Source organism: Suricata suricatta, chromosome 11, assembly GCF_006229205.1.
Source record: "Suricata suricatta isolate VVHF042 chromosome 11, meerkat_22Aug2017_6uvM2_HiC, whole genome shotgun sequence".
Lineage (NCBI taxonomy): Eukaryota > Metazoa > Chordata > Mammalia > Carnivora > Herpestidae > Suricata > Suricata suricatta.
Window position 1 is genome coordinate 59730436 of NC_043710.1, and position 16504 is coordinate 59746939.

The following is a 16504-nucleotide window of genomic DNA, read 5'->3' on the forward strand; positions in this document are numbered from 1 at the left end:
CAGAAGGGTCCTGAGAGAACAGATTAGGCTGGTAGTGTGTTGGCATCTTCCTGGGCAGAGCCAATAGCTTCCTTCCTCTGTGATGTGTCACTGGGTAAGTCATTGCTTGAGTCATTGTCAAGAACCTAACCCAAGACAGGCCCTGCACTAGGGATCCTGGCAGAGCCTGACCACATGGAGATCACAGCTTGAGAGGGGCTTGATGGCAATATATTGCTCAGTATACCACAGAGCTTGACAGAAGCCATATATCTGGCGTGAATCTGGCCCCTGCCACTTACCCATGCAGGGGGTGAGGGAGGCTGGAGAGGAGCTGAACTTCTCTGAGCTTAAGGTTCCTAATCTGGACAATGGAACTAGTAATAATACTTTCTTCCACAGGGTTTGTATGAACCTTAATTAAGATAATGGTTGTAATACACTTGGTTCAGAGGGTTGGTACTTGGTAAGCCCCAAGAAATGGGTGGCTCTTTAAGTGCTGCTTTATCCTGTGGCTTATCAGAAAAAAGATAAGATTACTGATAAGGAAACCTCTCTGGATAGAAAGGGGGCTTAAGGCAAGAGATGAGGACTTAGATTTAATTCACACTCTGCCGCTGCTAAGCTGATTCACTCTGGACATGTCATTTCCTCTCCCCAGCTCTTTACCCTCCTGTTAAACACAGCACTGGCAATCACCATCGCCATCCCCACTACCACCAACCCCAGAGACTGGAGAAGCCAATCCTGCTGGGCCCGCAGTTGAGGGCACTGGGGTGCTGAGGATGGGCCATAAACCTGTGCTCTTCGGGCCACAGGCATTTGTCCCAACAGTTATCTTACCCTGTTTGTCAGGAAGGACGAGCACGTGAATGAGGCAAGGTTTCAGGAGGAATTTCTGAGATGAGGTTGGAAGCCAGACTACTGGGAGCTCAGGGGCCTGAGTAAATACTTGTATAAAATCCGACGTCACTGTTTCCACAAACGTAACCAAAGTGCTGGGGAACTCTGTCCGCTCACATTTCATCACAGGCCTAGAGTGCAGGGCATGTGATTTCACCTGCTTTCATCAAGTCCTGTTTGGGACAAAGAGTGAGACATCTCTTCATAATCCTCCCTTCTCTGAGGCCAAGTGGTGATTTCTGCCAACCTCACAACCCATAGTCCATGCAGACAGTGTGAGGAGCGCTCAGGGGGCAGTCGGCCCGTGGCTCCTGCCGGGAAGGCTCGGGGAGGTGTCTCCGCCAAGGCCAAATCACACCAGATGATGACACCTGCCTCTTGGCCGCATGCCTGACTTGGGCCACTGTGCTGACCACTCTACCTACACTTTCTCACTGAGTCCTTACAACAATCCTGTAGGTAATTTTACCTGTATGATAGAAGAAGAAAGGATTCAGTAGGCAAAGAGGGAAAGATTAGGACCTGAGGTCCCTGGGTGGGGGAAAAACACTGATTTAGGAACAATGCTGGGGGTGTCTGAGCACAGCAAACCCCCTCAGGCTAAGCCTCCTCTTATGAATGCAACAGGCCCCACCCATTCCCCCTCAGGCTTCCTTCAGGAGTTTGACAAAAGACCCAAATATGGCCTTAGGCCACCCCTCTTGCAATGGAAATGAACAAATCAGGAATGGACCACGGAGCACCTAGAGCTATCAGGCCAGTGAGGGCGGGACCTGGGAGGGAACAGGGGCCAGGTGAGGGCTGACCGAAAACTTCTAAAACACGGATTCTTGCCTATTGTTGTAGGCATTCACTTTCTATTGTCCCCTCTCTGCAAAGAGAGCTTTCCTACCATGCTTCCTTCCAAACTTTTGCCTGCTGCTCATTTTGTGTCCAATTCTATATTCTTCGAGGCCACAAGCCAGTGAATCCTGCAAACTGGGGTAAAAAGTCCTGCAACACCTTGAAGGAAATGAAGGGTGAGGAAGGTTAAACAGCTTGCTGCAGCCACTGTATTATGCGTGGCTCCATGGCAGACCTGCGATAGCCTTCAAACAGCTTCCGCTCCGCGCAGGTGCCCTTGGACGGGAGGTGGGAGAAAGACACCAAGCGCCCACTCTGTCTAGGCACTGTTCTTTGTGTGCGCACACATTGTATCATTTAGTGGTCACATAACCTTTGAGGTGGCCACTGTTATTATCTCCATTTTCAGATAAGGAGACTGAAGTCAAGAAAAGCCGGTACCTCACCAAGGTCATCCAGTTAGCGCATGGCAGAGCCCAGGCAGGTACTGCCTAAAGCAGCAGGGGTTGTGAGAGAGAAAACCACCTTTGAAGCGCTTTCACCAGGGGAGGTGACAGCTGAGGAGGAACCGTGGCCTGTGGAGAGGCAGCACCCAGGAAGCAGTTGAGGCCTGGGCTCCCAGGCAGAACTGGGGCTGCCAGCCTCCTGGGGCGCCAGTGTGCCTGAGGCAAGTCTGCCACCCTCTGAGCCTCAAGGTGAGAATGGGGATGATGTCATAGCTGTGGCTGCCCTGCCTACGGGGCTGTTGTCCTGTGTGTGTGTGAGAAAGAGAGAGAGAAAGAAGAGATCTCTGTATGCTGTGAATCACTCAGCAAACACAAATTGTTATTACTATATTGCCAGGGGTGACAGTAATTTTGAAGCCATCTTGAAATTCCAGCAGTCGTGACACTGTTAGTCAGTTGCAGGTTAGAGATTTAAAAACTATAATCCACATTTCTGAAAGGGCATATTTCATCTTGCCTCTATCAAATGTCTTCATTGATATCGAGAGCTCTCATCAATGGCTGTTTTAATCATAATTGTAATAGTAGCTAACATTCACTGAGCTCGTATTAGGAGCTGAGTAGCATGGTAAGTGTTTTTTAATAATATCTTAAACAATTCACCACATAATAGTTTTCCAAATAGTAACCCCAGAAGGTGGGCACCGTTACCACCTCCAGTTTACAGCTGAGGGAGGTGAAGGAGTTTGCCCAAAGCGATATCTAGCATACAACGGGGCCAGCGTTTGAACCAAATGCTTCTCATCCCTCCTGCCCTCCAGGCCACACCCAACTGACACCAGCTATGGGGAGTGGTATACACACAGTTGAGGAAGACAAGCTCTGACGATTCTATTTAAAGTCCCTGCCAGTGGGTCTGCTGTCTCCTTTTACAGGACTGCGGAAGAATATTTAGTGATCTCACCCAAAGTTAAACCTGCCTCTGTTACGGCTGTGGGGTTTCATCAGGGATCAACAATGCATGGACAGTTATATACCTATCGTAAATTTGTTTTGTGGCCACATAACAAACAATACAACCCAGTGTAGCTTCGAGAGGACCATTTATTATATTGCTATAAACAGAGCTATATAAAAAGAATTATTCCTAAGACCCTGCGCATCTGCGTTTGCAATCATGTCTTAACACGAGCTTTGCAAACGAGGATAAAAAGTCCAATTGAGACTGCGTACTGAACATCAGTCAAGGCAGTTCGAAGTATTCCAGAGGCCCAAAGCCTGCATGGATCTCATTTTTGCCAAAGGTCTCAACCATCTCTCCTGATCACAAAAGGGACTGTTAACATGCAATATGATGAGCTCATCTGGGCTTCACTTCGTTCACACAGTGTGGCGTGGTAGAGAAAGTGATTTAAGTTAAAAAATAAAAAATAAGACCAAAAACCATAGCTAGAGAGGCTACCACTTTTTAGCTGTGTGTCCTTGGGTGGGATTACTTAAAAATTTTCTGTGCCTAAGCTTCTCTATCAGGTTATTTCTCTTCATTTGTTTCTTTGTTGTCTCCACTCCCTTTGTCCCTCGATGCAAGTGCGACAAAGATGGGGACTTTCTTATCTCTTTATGATGAGAAGAGTCCGTAGCACACGGTAGCTGTTCAAAAGTACTCATTGAGTAAAGTATGAGGTAAATCAGTCCAACAGGGGTGATAATACCTTTCTCATGGGGTTTTCACATGTCCACGGTTTATTTTTTAAAGTTTCTTTATTTTTGAGATAGATCGAGCAGGGGAGGGGCAGAGAAGGGGAGAGAGAGAGAAAACGTCTGCTGATAGTGTGGAGCCTGATGCAGGGCTTGAACTCGTGAACTGTGAGACCATGACCTGAGCTGAAATCAAGAGTCAGACACTCAACTCACTGAGCCACCTAGGTGCCCCACATGTCCACTGTTTAAATGAGACATTAAAGTGAACACATCAGCCATATACCAAAACCGTGCTAGGTAATTCACAAATGTTGCCATTTAATCCTTATTTTGAGAAGGTCTCTGCTTAACTGACTGAGCCACCTAGGTGCCCCAAGGATCTAAAAAATCATCAAGTGCTTACAAATAGAAGGGTGCCAATAGACCTAATCCTTTGAAGGTTATATGTATAAACCCTCCATATGTGAACCAAACAGTAAAACCAAGAACACACTGAATCATGCATCCATTCACATGTTCATTATCCATTCGTCAATACACACGGAGCAGCTGCAGTGAGCCAGGCTGTGCTGGGTCCTGGGCATGTAGGGTGAAAAGACATGTTTGCTATCTTCACGGAACTCACAGGCTAGCAGGGTGTCTGGCCAGAATGGTAGGTGGGGACCAGATCACAGAGAACCTTAAAAACTACAATGAGTTCAGACTTCTTTCTGAAGAACGGGTGAAACGAAAGGGTTCAACAGCTGGGACCTGAGTCCTTTAAAGCCCCATCCCTGCAGATGTCACCCAGGTGTGCTGTTCCCTAAGGCCCTGCCTTTAGGGATGAGCACGGTAACATGGGAGATAAGATTTCAATCTATGACTGTAATTCATGTGGTTACAGGGCGAGGTTTGGACTCTCCAGGCCACCCCTATGGAAGGAATGATGTGAAGATTAGTTTCTGAATCCTCTGCCCATCTAAAACTATGAGTGGTGAAGAATGGAGTTCAGGGCAAGGACTACTCAGAGATGTGGGTCACCCCACTAATACACGACAGAGAACAGGGTCAGATCACCGATGGGGCACGACCCGTGAACATGTCACAGCGGAAAGCTCCTTCCTCCAGCCGCGCTGTGCCCTTCTCCCTGCACTTACCAATGGAACAGTCGTGTCCAGTCCAGCTTGGGTCACAGCTGCAAAGACCGGTGTCTGGGAAGAAGGTTCCGTGACCCGAACACTGGTCCAAGCACGTGGCCCTGGGCGTCTCGCAGTTGGTGCCTCCCCATCCCACGGAGCAGTGGCACTCGCCTCTCACGCAGACGCCCCGGCTTGAGCACGTGGGGTCCATGCAGTCCACTGTGACACAGAGCAAAGGGAACACAGATGAGCATCTTACCAGCAAAGGAGAGGCTTCTTTAAGTGAACTAGTACACTTTATAGTGGAGGGGCTTCGTAAGAGGACGCAGATCTCCTGTGAAGAGGCCGCTTGATACAGTAAAGAGAAAGGATTTTAGTAACTGGTAGGACCTGGGTTCCTGGCTCTCTGGGTGGCTGACTGTTTTACTAGATGGAGGCTCAGTTCCCTCGCCTGCAAAAGGAAGATACAAATTCCTGCTTCCAGGTTTATTGGATTGACAAAGTAAAAAATATATAGCAAGGGGTGCCTGGCCGATTCACTCGGTAGAGCATGTGACTCTTGATCTCAGGGTTGTGAGTTCAAGCGTCACCCTGGGCATGAAGTCTACTTAGCAAAAAAAAAAAAAAAAAAGAAATACTCATCAAGTGTTAGCGTGGTGCCCAGTGCCTGCTATGTCTGTAATAACTACACCAGTTAGCGGACAAGACTTTGTTTGTTTAATTCTGTGATATCCACCCCCTAGAACAGTGCTCAGCACACAGGAGGTCCTCAAGAAATCTTTGTCAAATAAACTAGCATTGTCGACCACTTCGTAATACAGGCTTAACATGAATGTGGGACTAAAAGAGATTCCTTAATTTAAAAGAGAATTTATTTTGCACTTAAATTCCATTAGATTTTATCATCTTGCCAAAGTTCTTGTGCTTGACACAAACTTTCAAACCTCACTTTCCAGAGGGCAAACGTTTCAGTGACTCTTCAAAATTACATGTGGGAGCTTTGCACAGATTCTCCTCACGTAGTGGGTGAACTATAGAGTGAGAGCTGACAGCCAAGCAAACCCTGCGGGGCTATTAGAGCCTAAGGTCAATGTGGTCTCAAGAGATCAACCAGGAAGAGAGAAGGAGAATAACACTGTGGGATACCTGCTCTGGGCCTGTGTTCTAGGAAGCGCTTTACATCTGGGATCAGACCCAGCTCCTTCCATTACCCAGTGAGGGACAGATGAGATTGAGGCTCACAGAGGCAAATAATCTAAGCCAAATCATACAGTTAACTCTGCCAGAGAGGACTCTAAAGGCGGGTCTGTCTGAGTCTGAAGCCAACATTTGTTCCAGGGGCTGATTTTCCTAAATCAAAACTGTAGCTATGGGGTTACACAAGGTTAACAGAGACCTCTAATCTTCCAGAAAGCACTGCACAGAAAAAGCCCGAGCCAAAGGTTGGTCCAATGCTACAAAGAAGTTGTTAGATCTTTTATTTTAGGACGGCAGGAGATTCCACTCCTCTTGCGACTGTCGGGGACCGTGGTGTCCTGGCAGGGGCTACGACCTGCAGCAGTTGGAAAAAGAGTCGATGGTGCCGTGATGGGTGTGGTGGGCCTCCTCCCTGAAGGAGCTCATGCGGAAGCCCTGCCTGTGCTCCGCGGGAAGGAAGGGAGCATCGACCTCCGAGGTCCTAGATTCGGCATGGGACGAAACACACTGGTTTCATGACCCCCGTCAAGTACCACTGAAATTCTCGTGTCCAAACTATCGACGTCTCTGTCGCTAATGAGGACACTGAGAGGCCCTGAAAGGGCTGTGTCAGCTGTAAAGCGGGGCCAAGAAGTTACTTTTCCATCCTGTCTGAATGTTGTTCAGCGGCGTGACGTGGGCAGGCAGGTCAGGGGTGCTTTAACTTTATTTATTTACACTTTAGACGTGCTTTTACTTCATTTATGAACTAAATTTTATAACTCCATATATTTGATTTTTGTGCAAAGGACTGGGAAGCCTGGCCCGCATACATTAGAGTCACAGACACAGATGGACAGAGACTGAACAAACGGCTACATTCTGGGAACAGAATGTCTGTTTCAGGACCAGCTTATCAAGAAAGTTCTTTTACCTTATAGGTTTTGAAAAAGATTTCAACTTACTGGCCTAACTGTGAAATCAGAAATTCAGGAGTCAGGAGCAATCATTTACTAAAAACAGAGTAATGGGAGTAAGAGGAACAACAATAACAACAATCAATATTGAGGTAGTTCCTCTTCTGGGCCATTATGCTATTAAACCTTCTATATATGTTATCACATTTAATTCCAGCAACAATTCTTTGAGGTAGATACCATTACTATCCCCATTTCACAGATGAGGAAGTTAAAGCACAGAGAAGTTAAATAACTTGCCCAAGATCACACGGTGGTAAGTGGAGGGATTTACATTTGAATCACTCTTTCTTGGTTCACATCTCCTGCTATTTCCTCTATAATCTTACTGGTTTGAAAACACACACACACACACACACACACACACACACACACACACACACACACACATATATATACAATCCTAGGCAGTTAAAAAATAGAAGCAAAACCAAAATAAAACAAGAAAAGAAACAGAACAAAGTGGAGAATTAATAAAGCCAACTCAGGCAAAGAATTTTCTCTTGCAGTCTCTGGACACCACTTAACAATGGTTCAAGCATGACCCGTTGGAGTTCCTGGTAATTAAAAATAATAAAAATAATAATAGTGATATATTTTCATGACCAGCCTCACATCTCAGAACCTCAGAAGGATTATTCTGGCCCATTAGGCTACTATGGTAATTCCCTAGATCCAGGAGCTTTCCAATTTGACAGGAAATGACTCAGCAATTCCTATCCCAAGGCCTATAAAGGTATTTCCCGTTCTGTGAGTTCTGTGAGCACCCGGGCCCAGGCTTGGGGTGAAACTGTCTCTGAGGCGCCCTCCAGGCTGAATCTATAAATCTGCACTATTAGCGAGCAAGCCAGGAGGGTGCCAAGTTTAGCAAGAGGCCCTTGGCGTCTCGATCCTGCTCCTCAGACGCAACAAGTCTGACAGGGACCCAGGAACGAGCAAAAACAATCCCACGCTCTCAGAAGATGGTCCAGGCAGGGAACAAAGACACTGATGAAAGGTTACAGGTAATTAACCACTGCTTCTGAAGGTCCGCCTGGCAAAGCGGGTGGGGAGTGTGAGGGAAGTTTCGAGGAGGGCTGAATCTCCAGGAAGGACCATTGTCCCTGCTGATCCTATGCCTACGGCCAATATCTGTGCCCCCGGGATGGTCTCCCAGAGACGTCCAAGTAGACTCTTCCGGGGCCTCTGGGGTGATGGGGATCCTAGGGTGGGGTTGAAGTTGTCTTCTTCCTATCACAGGGCAGTTTCACAAACGACCTCTATTTCCCTGGGAGCCGTGGGTGTCACGGGAAGAGCCAGCTGGCCAGGGGTTAGGGAGTTCTGTGCTGAAAGAGTAGGGGAGAAGTTGGCAAGGAAGCGGGCGAACGTTGTGTGGAAGACAGTCTAACTTAGTTTCTGCTTGGGCCAAATGCTTGTATTTGTTTTCCTCTGCAGAACTTGGCATTCAAGCCCAAATTTCTGGCAGAAGCTTAGCCCGTTAATGAAACGATGAGGCCTGCACGAGCTGCAAGCACAACTCTCCCCCTAAAACGCTCCCTGCTCCAGTGACCACACAAGCTATTAGATGCTCCTCACGACCACAGCACTGGGTCTTGCTTTCCACTGCAAAAGGCCCAAGGTGTTCTCTTCTGCTCCTCCCCCAACTCCCTCCAAGCGTCCTGTTGGCGTGGTTTTAAAAAAAATATGGGACCATAAACTTCAGAAGGAGAAGGAGAGAGAGAAAAACAAGCTTGTTGGTTGATGTTTTATAAACACAGTGAAACCCGCTGGAACAGAGCTGAGGGAGGAGGAGAGAGAGAAGCGGAGGCTGGGGGGAAGGGGTGTGAGGTGGGGAGAGCAGGAAGCTCCCCCCCCAGAAGCCCCCATTATAAACACAAGGACCCTGCAATGACGCTTCAGCAGAGAAACAGAGATAATAAAGGGAATCAGTACCAGATGGCCCTCCTCAGGAAAGAAAGCAGGAGCGAAAACATTTCTTTTCAAATAGAACATGTAAATCAAAGAGCTAAACCACCTTTTCTTCTTCTTTGTAAGGAACCCTGCCTGCTGGGGCACTGTCCAGTGCCAGCCCAGCCGGGGGGGGGGGGGGGGGGGGACAGCCTGCCCCTCTGCCCACATAACACAGTGGGGTTGGGGAGGGGCCCACAGTCTCAAGAGGAATCTCCTTTTTGTTTTTCTTTTCCTCTCCATGTTTTCACCTCAAGTGGCTAAAGTGAAAAGGGACAGCAGATGAAGGTCACCGTTGTCAGGATGAGAGAGGAAGTTCCTTTGTTCCTGAGGCTGGCCTTCCTCCTCTCTGAGGCGGCCCAAAGTAATCCCCATCCGAGTTAATAGGTCTGAATCGGGACCCCCAGGCACACTTGGGGTTTATAGGCAGCCTGTCTCTGAGAGGTACTGCTTTTCAGACACTAATCCCTTCCTGTTCTCCACTCTTTTAAAGTGGGCCCATTCTACTGGCTCTCCTTTGCTTTCTTTCTTTTTCAAGAGAAATGATACCTTGAGAGAGGCCTATGCATTACATCCCGGATGAGTCAGGAGGCCAGCTCTCCTTGGAGCCTCTCCCACCCACCAGAGAAGATGCCAGCACCCTCGATGGTAGGCAGCGGGAGTGAGGACCCTTAGCATTGTCCACCAATTTCTTTCTTTTTTTAATGTTTATTCATTTTTTGAGAGAAAGAGAGAGAGAGAGCATGAGTGGGGGAGAGGCAGAGAGAGAGGGAGACACAGAGTCTGAAGTAGGCTTCAGGCTCTGTCAGCACAGGGCCCGATGCGGGGCTCGAACTCACAAACCATGAGATCATGACCTGAGCCAAAGTCAGATGCTTAACTGACTGAGCCACCCAGGCGCCCCAAACACTGTCTACCAGTTTCAACAGCGGCGTCCACCCATTTCCAAAAGACCTTAGATATAGTGAGTGGCGTGAAACAGGAAATGTGCTTCAACTGCCCCCAGAATACTACTAATAATATCAGACCAAACATTTATGGGGCATTTATTACGTGTCAGACACTGAGCTAAGTGCTTTACATGGGTCACTGAATTCAATCCTTATGACGGCCCTCTGTGGAAGGAATTCCCATTTTATTGATGAGGGAAGGGAGGCTAGTTAGTGGCACAGCCAGGAGTCAAAGCTACCTCTGATTCCAGAGCTTTTAAAAGCCAGTCTATATTGCTTGTGAGTAAGACCCCTCTCATCTAGAAATCCCACGCGGTCAAGAAGAAAGAGTGCTCTGACGTCATGAGACGCGGGATTTGTCAAACAAAATGCTCACTTACCTCAGCACGTTAGGCTGCCTAGGAGAGAAATGGCAACACTGTTAAAGTGGGAGCTCACGTCTAGCCTCCTACTTTATGAAGGAGAGAGACACACCCACGAGCATCTAGGAGCCACACGAACGACACATGCTCATGCCAACAGAAGGCAGTGTTTGAAGGTCTCTAACAGACGCACGCTTTAAGACATGCAGAACACATGAACTTAAAGGTGAGGAGAAAGAACCTGGGCTGAAGGACCAGAAACACCGGGCTCAAACCCAGCTCTGCCACCTACCAGCTGCGTGACCCTGGGCAGGTCATCTGACTCTCTGGGCCTCAGTTCCCCTAACTATAAAACAGAGGCATTATCCTACCCTATTGGGTTTGAGGTTAAATGGTAGGAGGCTTCTAGGACCGAGCCTTGTATATAGCATGTGCTCCACACAGGACACTTCTCTTCCTGTCACCACCTAGGACCCTGGTTTGCCTCTCCTCTTCCATGTGCTTCATTTCTGCTGCTGATGGGTGCTTGGCCCAGGGTGGGCTCTCAGGGCTGTCCGGGAGCTCTCCTCTGCCCCCCGGAGGCCCTCCTGGCACTGCACGCTGACCTCTGTTTTGGACAGAGGTGCTGGCACTGCCCGCCCACAGTCGTACCTTCCTCGCAGCTCTCGCCCTTGTAGCCGGGGTTGCAGATGCAGGTGCCCATGATGCAGGTGCCATGGTTGCTACAGGCCACGTCGATACACTGGTTGGTGGGCACGTCGCACTCTGCGCCCTTCCAGCCGCTGTGGCACAGGCATCTGCCCTTCATGTACTGGCCGTTCCCACTACAAAGCACGGGGCAGGAGGCTGGGGAGACAGCACAGGAAGTCGGGTGTGAATCCGCACCCAGCATACCCCACTGGCCTTTGCCCCTTTCTCCCTTCGGCCTGCAGGCTTGACCAGGAGCCTCAAATGCTTTGCTACACTCCGCATCTGTCTGTGTCTCTTGCTTTGTTTCACTGTAATTGAAACACATCCGGAATTGTGAGCAAAGGTGTACAGGGCCTGGTGGAGCTAGTGCCCAGTGACCGCTGCTTTCCACTGTCCCCCGCACGTCCTGGTGCAGCACGGTGGCCACCGGCACCTTATGCTGGAGGCTTCCATCTGTTCCTTGGTCTTACTGCAAAAGACAGCGACTCAGCCTCCTGCCTGACCCAGTCTCTCTTCCAGCACCCACCATTTTGCTCCCTCCCCTCTTCTGCAGCACCACCTACTGTCTCTAACCCAGTCAATCTCAGCTTGTCTTGCCTTTCAGGCTCCACCTGAGCCCCACACACCCCATAAGAGAATAGCTGAGCCCAGCTTGGCTCTTTAAAGTATTATCTTTCCATTCTGCCTCTTAGTGTAAAGTGTTTTGTGATCATCTGGATGAAGGACACTATATAAAAACATTATACTGCATTGTGCTGTAAGTACCTACCAGCCTTACCGAGATACAATAAGGCTGTTTTATATGTGACTCTTAACTTTAAGTGCATATGGGATGAGACAGTAATTCTTGTTAGAAGGAATGACTCATCTCTTCTCTCTGCACCACCCTCCCCGGCCCCTGCCTCGCTTCTTTCCTTTTCAAGGCACTCAGCAGGTAATCACCACGGCTCCTCTGGGCTGCCGCTCTGCTGTCTCAAGCGAGTACCTTCCACATTAGGGAGAACAAGGAGAATCCCCCAAACAGCATCACGCCACAGTACTGTATCTGCACGGCACAGTGAAAAACCATCTTGGCCTTCCTCAGATGAACAACTACTCAAGCTTCAGGTCTAGGTTCCAATGGCACCCCATCTGGGTAGACTTTTCTGGTCCTCATCATGTCCATCCTAAGACAGCTGATGGGCACTCCCTGAATTTGACCTTGCTCTAGCATGTTTCTCTTACTAATGAGTGCTTTGTCATCGTCTACTTACTCCTCTGTCTCCTCTGCCAACTGAGAGCTCTTGGGACTGGGGCTTGCTCAGTGCTCTAACCCTAGCACCGAGCAGCGAACAGGCCCTGGAGGGCACTAAGCAAATGCCTGCTGGGTGAGTGGAGAGGTGGGAAGCCTGGAGGAAGGAGCCCTTTCCCCAGAGGAGTGCCTCAGAGCCTCCTTTGGCCTTTGCTATGTTTATTCTTCTGAGAACAGGGATGAAGGCCAAGTGCTCAGAGTGTGCCATGGGGTAGCCTTGAAGCCATGTCAGTAGGGCTGTATGAGCCCAAGTGCGAGGCAACATCAGGGTCCTGTGTGGAGAAGAGCACCCTTCCTCCGGAGCGGCTCTCCCCTCGGGGGTCTCTGCAAAGGTTCTGGCAACAATGGAGCAGGAATGAGGCCCCGCCACAAGACCGGAGAGACCCCGTGCAGACCGTGAACAGTAAAGACGCCTGGCTCATGTCAACTATACTTCAATTAAAAAAAAAAAAAAAAAAGGAATAAGCCCCCCCCAAAACCCCACCAAAGACATTTGGCAAAAGTTGATCACTCCTCAAAGGGAAATCAACTTTTTCAAAGACCCTCACAGTCACTTCCCCTGGCCCCACAATGGACGTGAGATCCACCGTGGCTGCCCCTCCTGACCTCCCGATCATGCCCTCGTGAACAATGGGGGCTCTGCCGGCGGACCACCGCCCCACACTCCCCCGCTCTTGGAGCTTCCAAAGCACGGCCCCGGCAGGCCCTTCCCTCGGGAGGCAGGAGGTGGCCTGGGGTCTTGGGCTTGCTCTGAGAAGTAGGATGTGAGCCACCCGCGGGGCCGGGGGAGCGGGCCTCGCATGCACACATGCACACACAGGTCTCACCTCGGCCACAGTCGGGGCCCAGGAAGCCCAAAAAGCAGTGGCAGGTCCCAGAGATGCAGTCGCCGTTGCCATAGCAATTGCTGGGGCAGTTATCCACCGACTCTGCAGGGAGAGAGAGGGGAGAGTTGAAAAGAGAAACTTCTTTACCCAAACCGAGGGCCCGGGTATCGAACCTCCGGTTAACCAGGGCCCACACCTTCCAGCTCTTCTGGGCCAGTCACTGAAAAGAACCAACAGAGTTAAAAATGATATGTTATTTTCACCCTTACTGCATCCCACATGACACTAAGAGATGTGTTCTGGAAAAAGTGTGCCCCAACCAAGTCTTATGTATCAGGTTTGTATCTACAGATACATTAGAAATTCTTCAGCTAAAAACACTGGAGAAGCCAGTGCAAGCCGTTCGCAGTGCTTATCTGTGGATGCCGGGCTGCCGGGCAGTTCTTGTGGGCTTTATGCTTTGCTGTGCTTTACATTTTTCTCTTACAGGGGTGATATTTTGTTAACTTTTTTTTTTCTTTTTTTCCTTTCTTTTTTTTTTTTTTTCCATAAAGCTCCTGGGCATTTGTAAACCCGTCTTTTCCCATCTCAGATTTTTCACCTATCGGTCTGGGCGCACCCCGTCTTTCCCCAGGGCCAGCCTCCTGCTTCCTCTCTTGCTCCCCACCCCAATGCAGTCACCGCCCAGTGGTCTGAGTGATGCCTCGGAAACCAATCTGATCCTGTCATTCTCCTACTTAAAACCCTTCAAAATGGCTCCCCCTTTCTGAGGGGGAGACAAAAAAGAAAAGCCAAGGTCTTTCAGAAGGCACAGGAATTTCCTCTCATATTCCCTCTGCCGTCCCTGCATCGCTGGCCATATGCTTATCGTGCTCACCTTTGGCAGAGATATGATTTTCTCAAATGCTTCCTACTACTTTTAGTATATTCTCTGTGACCTGACAAAAAAATAAGATGTTTAGTTGAGAAAGATTTTAGCAAAACAAAATAGTCAATGTTTTGTAGCTTCAGGTAGTAAACCTGTTATCTAGAAAATCTGTGTATTTGGAACAGCCTATTTCTCACTAATGCTGGATGTGGAATAAAGGAAAGAAGCCAGTATATACTGAATACCTTCTTTGGGCCGTGAGTTTCCACAAAGTTTATCATTTCACTGTCACCGAATCTGCAAGCATGTATTGCTATTCCTATTAAAAACGAAAACAGAGGAGGCTCAGAGAAAGATGAAGTGGCCTGCTAAGAACCACAAAGCCACTGAGTCCTGGAGGCAGCATTTGAACCCAGGACTCCAGGCCTGGTCTTCTTCAATGATACTGTGCTCTCTGGGCTTTGAAGGAACTCCACAGCAAAAGCCTGAGGAATGAACAAGGTGACAGACCTGTGGCACAGTGAGGCTGGTCCGGAAGACAGCAAAGGACCCTGCTGGAAGGTAGTAAATTCCAGAAATTTCCAGGCGTAACAGGATCCAATAGACCACAGCCTAATGCTCTCATTTAATTGTGAAGGAAACGGAGACCCAGAGGAAGGGCAGTGACTCACCCAAGAACTCAGAATGGGTCAGCAGAGTCACAAAGTACTCAGAAAGTAGAGGAAAGGTTAGTCAGGGGAGACCGAGGTAAGGATTCGGCCTGTTGTCTTAGCTCACAGCTGCAAATCATGAAGCCTAGACTAAGGCCTCTGTTAAAGGAGATGTTACCCTGGAAACCATGAGTCTTGCCCACTGGAAATTTGCAGCCTAACTGTGGGAATGAGAGGACAGCTGCCACCCAGGCAGCAGCACAGGGCATGGAGGTAAAGAGACCTGGTTCTGGGGTCCATTCTTCCAGTGCCACGCTAGGGCACCTAAAACAACCTTCCTCCCGTCTCTGGGCCTCACCTCTTTCATATGTGAAACGCAGGTGATGGCAGAGATGACCCCTAGGACTAACTCCTGTTCTAAAATTTTAGGAGTCTACAATTAAGAGAGCAACTGTGCAGAAAAGATGCCCAGACAAGGGAGCCTTAAGCAGGACAAAGCACTTAGGGCCAATGCAGCAGGAACTGGTAAGGAACAAAACCAGGACAGGGAAGGCTTCTCAGAGGAGGTGAGCTTGAGGAATGGCCTGGGTACGGACAGGTGAGGACTCCTAGGGAGCTACATTTCCCAGACACGTCTCTTCCCAGGTGTCTGTCATTATCAACTTGCAAACTACTTACAAAGTTTGACAAAAGAGTTCAAATGTGTAGTTCCTTTCGTGAATGGGTAGGAACTCCCACTCCCTGGATGCCCCCCTGCTAAGAAGGGCAGCATCAAGAACAAGAGGGTCCAGTCTGCCACGTGTTCTCACTGCAGCACAAAGCAGTCCAGGTCCGGCAGAGCGAGGCTCACGAGCCAGGGCCCGGGGCACCCTTGCTCTCGGTTGACTTTGGCTGGAAGAATCCACGTTCATACTGCCTTTAAGTTATAAGGGTCTTTACAGAGAGTGACTTGGGAAGTTTCATTCTGAATATGCTTTCAAAAATAAGAATTTTGAGTACAGTTTACAGCCAGATTATTTTCACCTGAAGATATTAGTTGACGGTGCAACTGGGGAGGGTGGATTCTACCCGCGGCTCTGCAGAAGGGGACAGACCGGGCAGAAATAGGAAGTCTGGCTTCCAGGTCCTGCTCTGCTACTGGATGCCTGTGGGACCTTGGCCATGTCACTTGATCTTTCAGCACCTGTTTCTACATCCTTCCACTTGTTCCTCTCTGGCTTCCCTACACAGCCACTACTGGTACTTTCAAATCCAGCTCAAATATCACCTCTTCTGCCAAGCCATCCTGATTTCTTAAAAAGGCTAAGTTACTCCCAGGACTTAAGGTAAGGTACTCACCTCTATTAAAACACCATGTAGTCTACATAGTTATTAGCACTGAGAGAATTCAACCGGAAGATCCCAGAGATCCTCACAGCTCTCACACTCTCTGGTTTAGTCCTTCTCAAACCCAGGGGTATAAAATATGTCTCTTAATAAATTGCCATAGTTACCATTGCATTTTTAACAAGATCAATTGCAGATAAGTGTTACACACTGTCTAGATTTTGATTTATGAAGTCTGCAAGATACAAACCTGTTAATCATCTGCCAAAAAGCCTTCATAGTGAAACGGTGAGGAAAATACATTTTCTGTGACTGAGTAAAGTGTTGTTTGGTGAATCTGACAGAATAGAAGCCTGTTTCCTTCAAAACTTGCCCTGGGCTGTTGGTGTCAGGAGAGGCAGAAGTTTTAAGAGACGTGGAATAATTTTACAACAGCAACAAGGAAGTGAG

At 48.7% G+C, this 16504-nt stretch overlaps 1 protein-coding gene across 1 annotated transcript in view; it reads right to left on the minus strand.

Annotated features, from left to right (window-relative positions):
* Positions 1-16504, minus strand: part of TENM4 (teneurin transmembrane protein 4) — a 731443-nt gene that overhangs the window by 137122 nt on the left and 577817 nt on the right. Inside the window, exons 12-14 of the mRNA XM_029957014.1 lie at positions 13211-13312; positions 11054-11248; positions 5009-5209 (exon numbers count right to left, since the gene is read on the minus strand). Of these exons, the coding sequence (XP_029812874.1) occupies positions 5009-5209; positions 11054-11248; positions 13211-13312 (498 nt within the window). The remainder of the gene's footprint in view (positions 1-5008; positions 5210-11053; positions 11249-13210; positions 13313-16504) is intronic.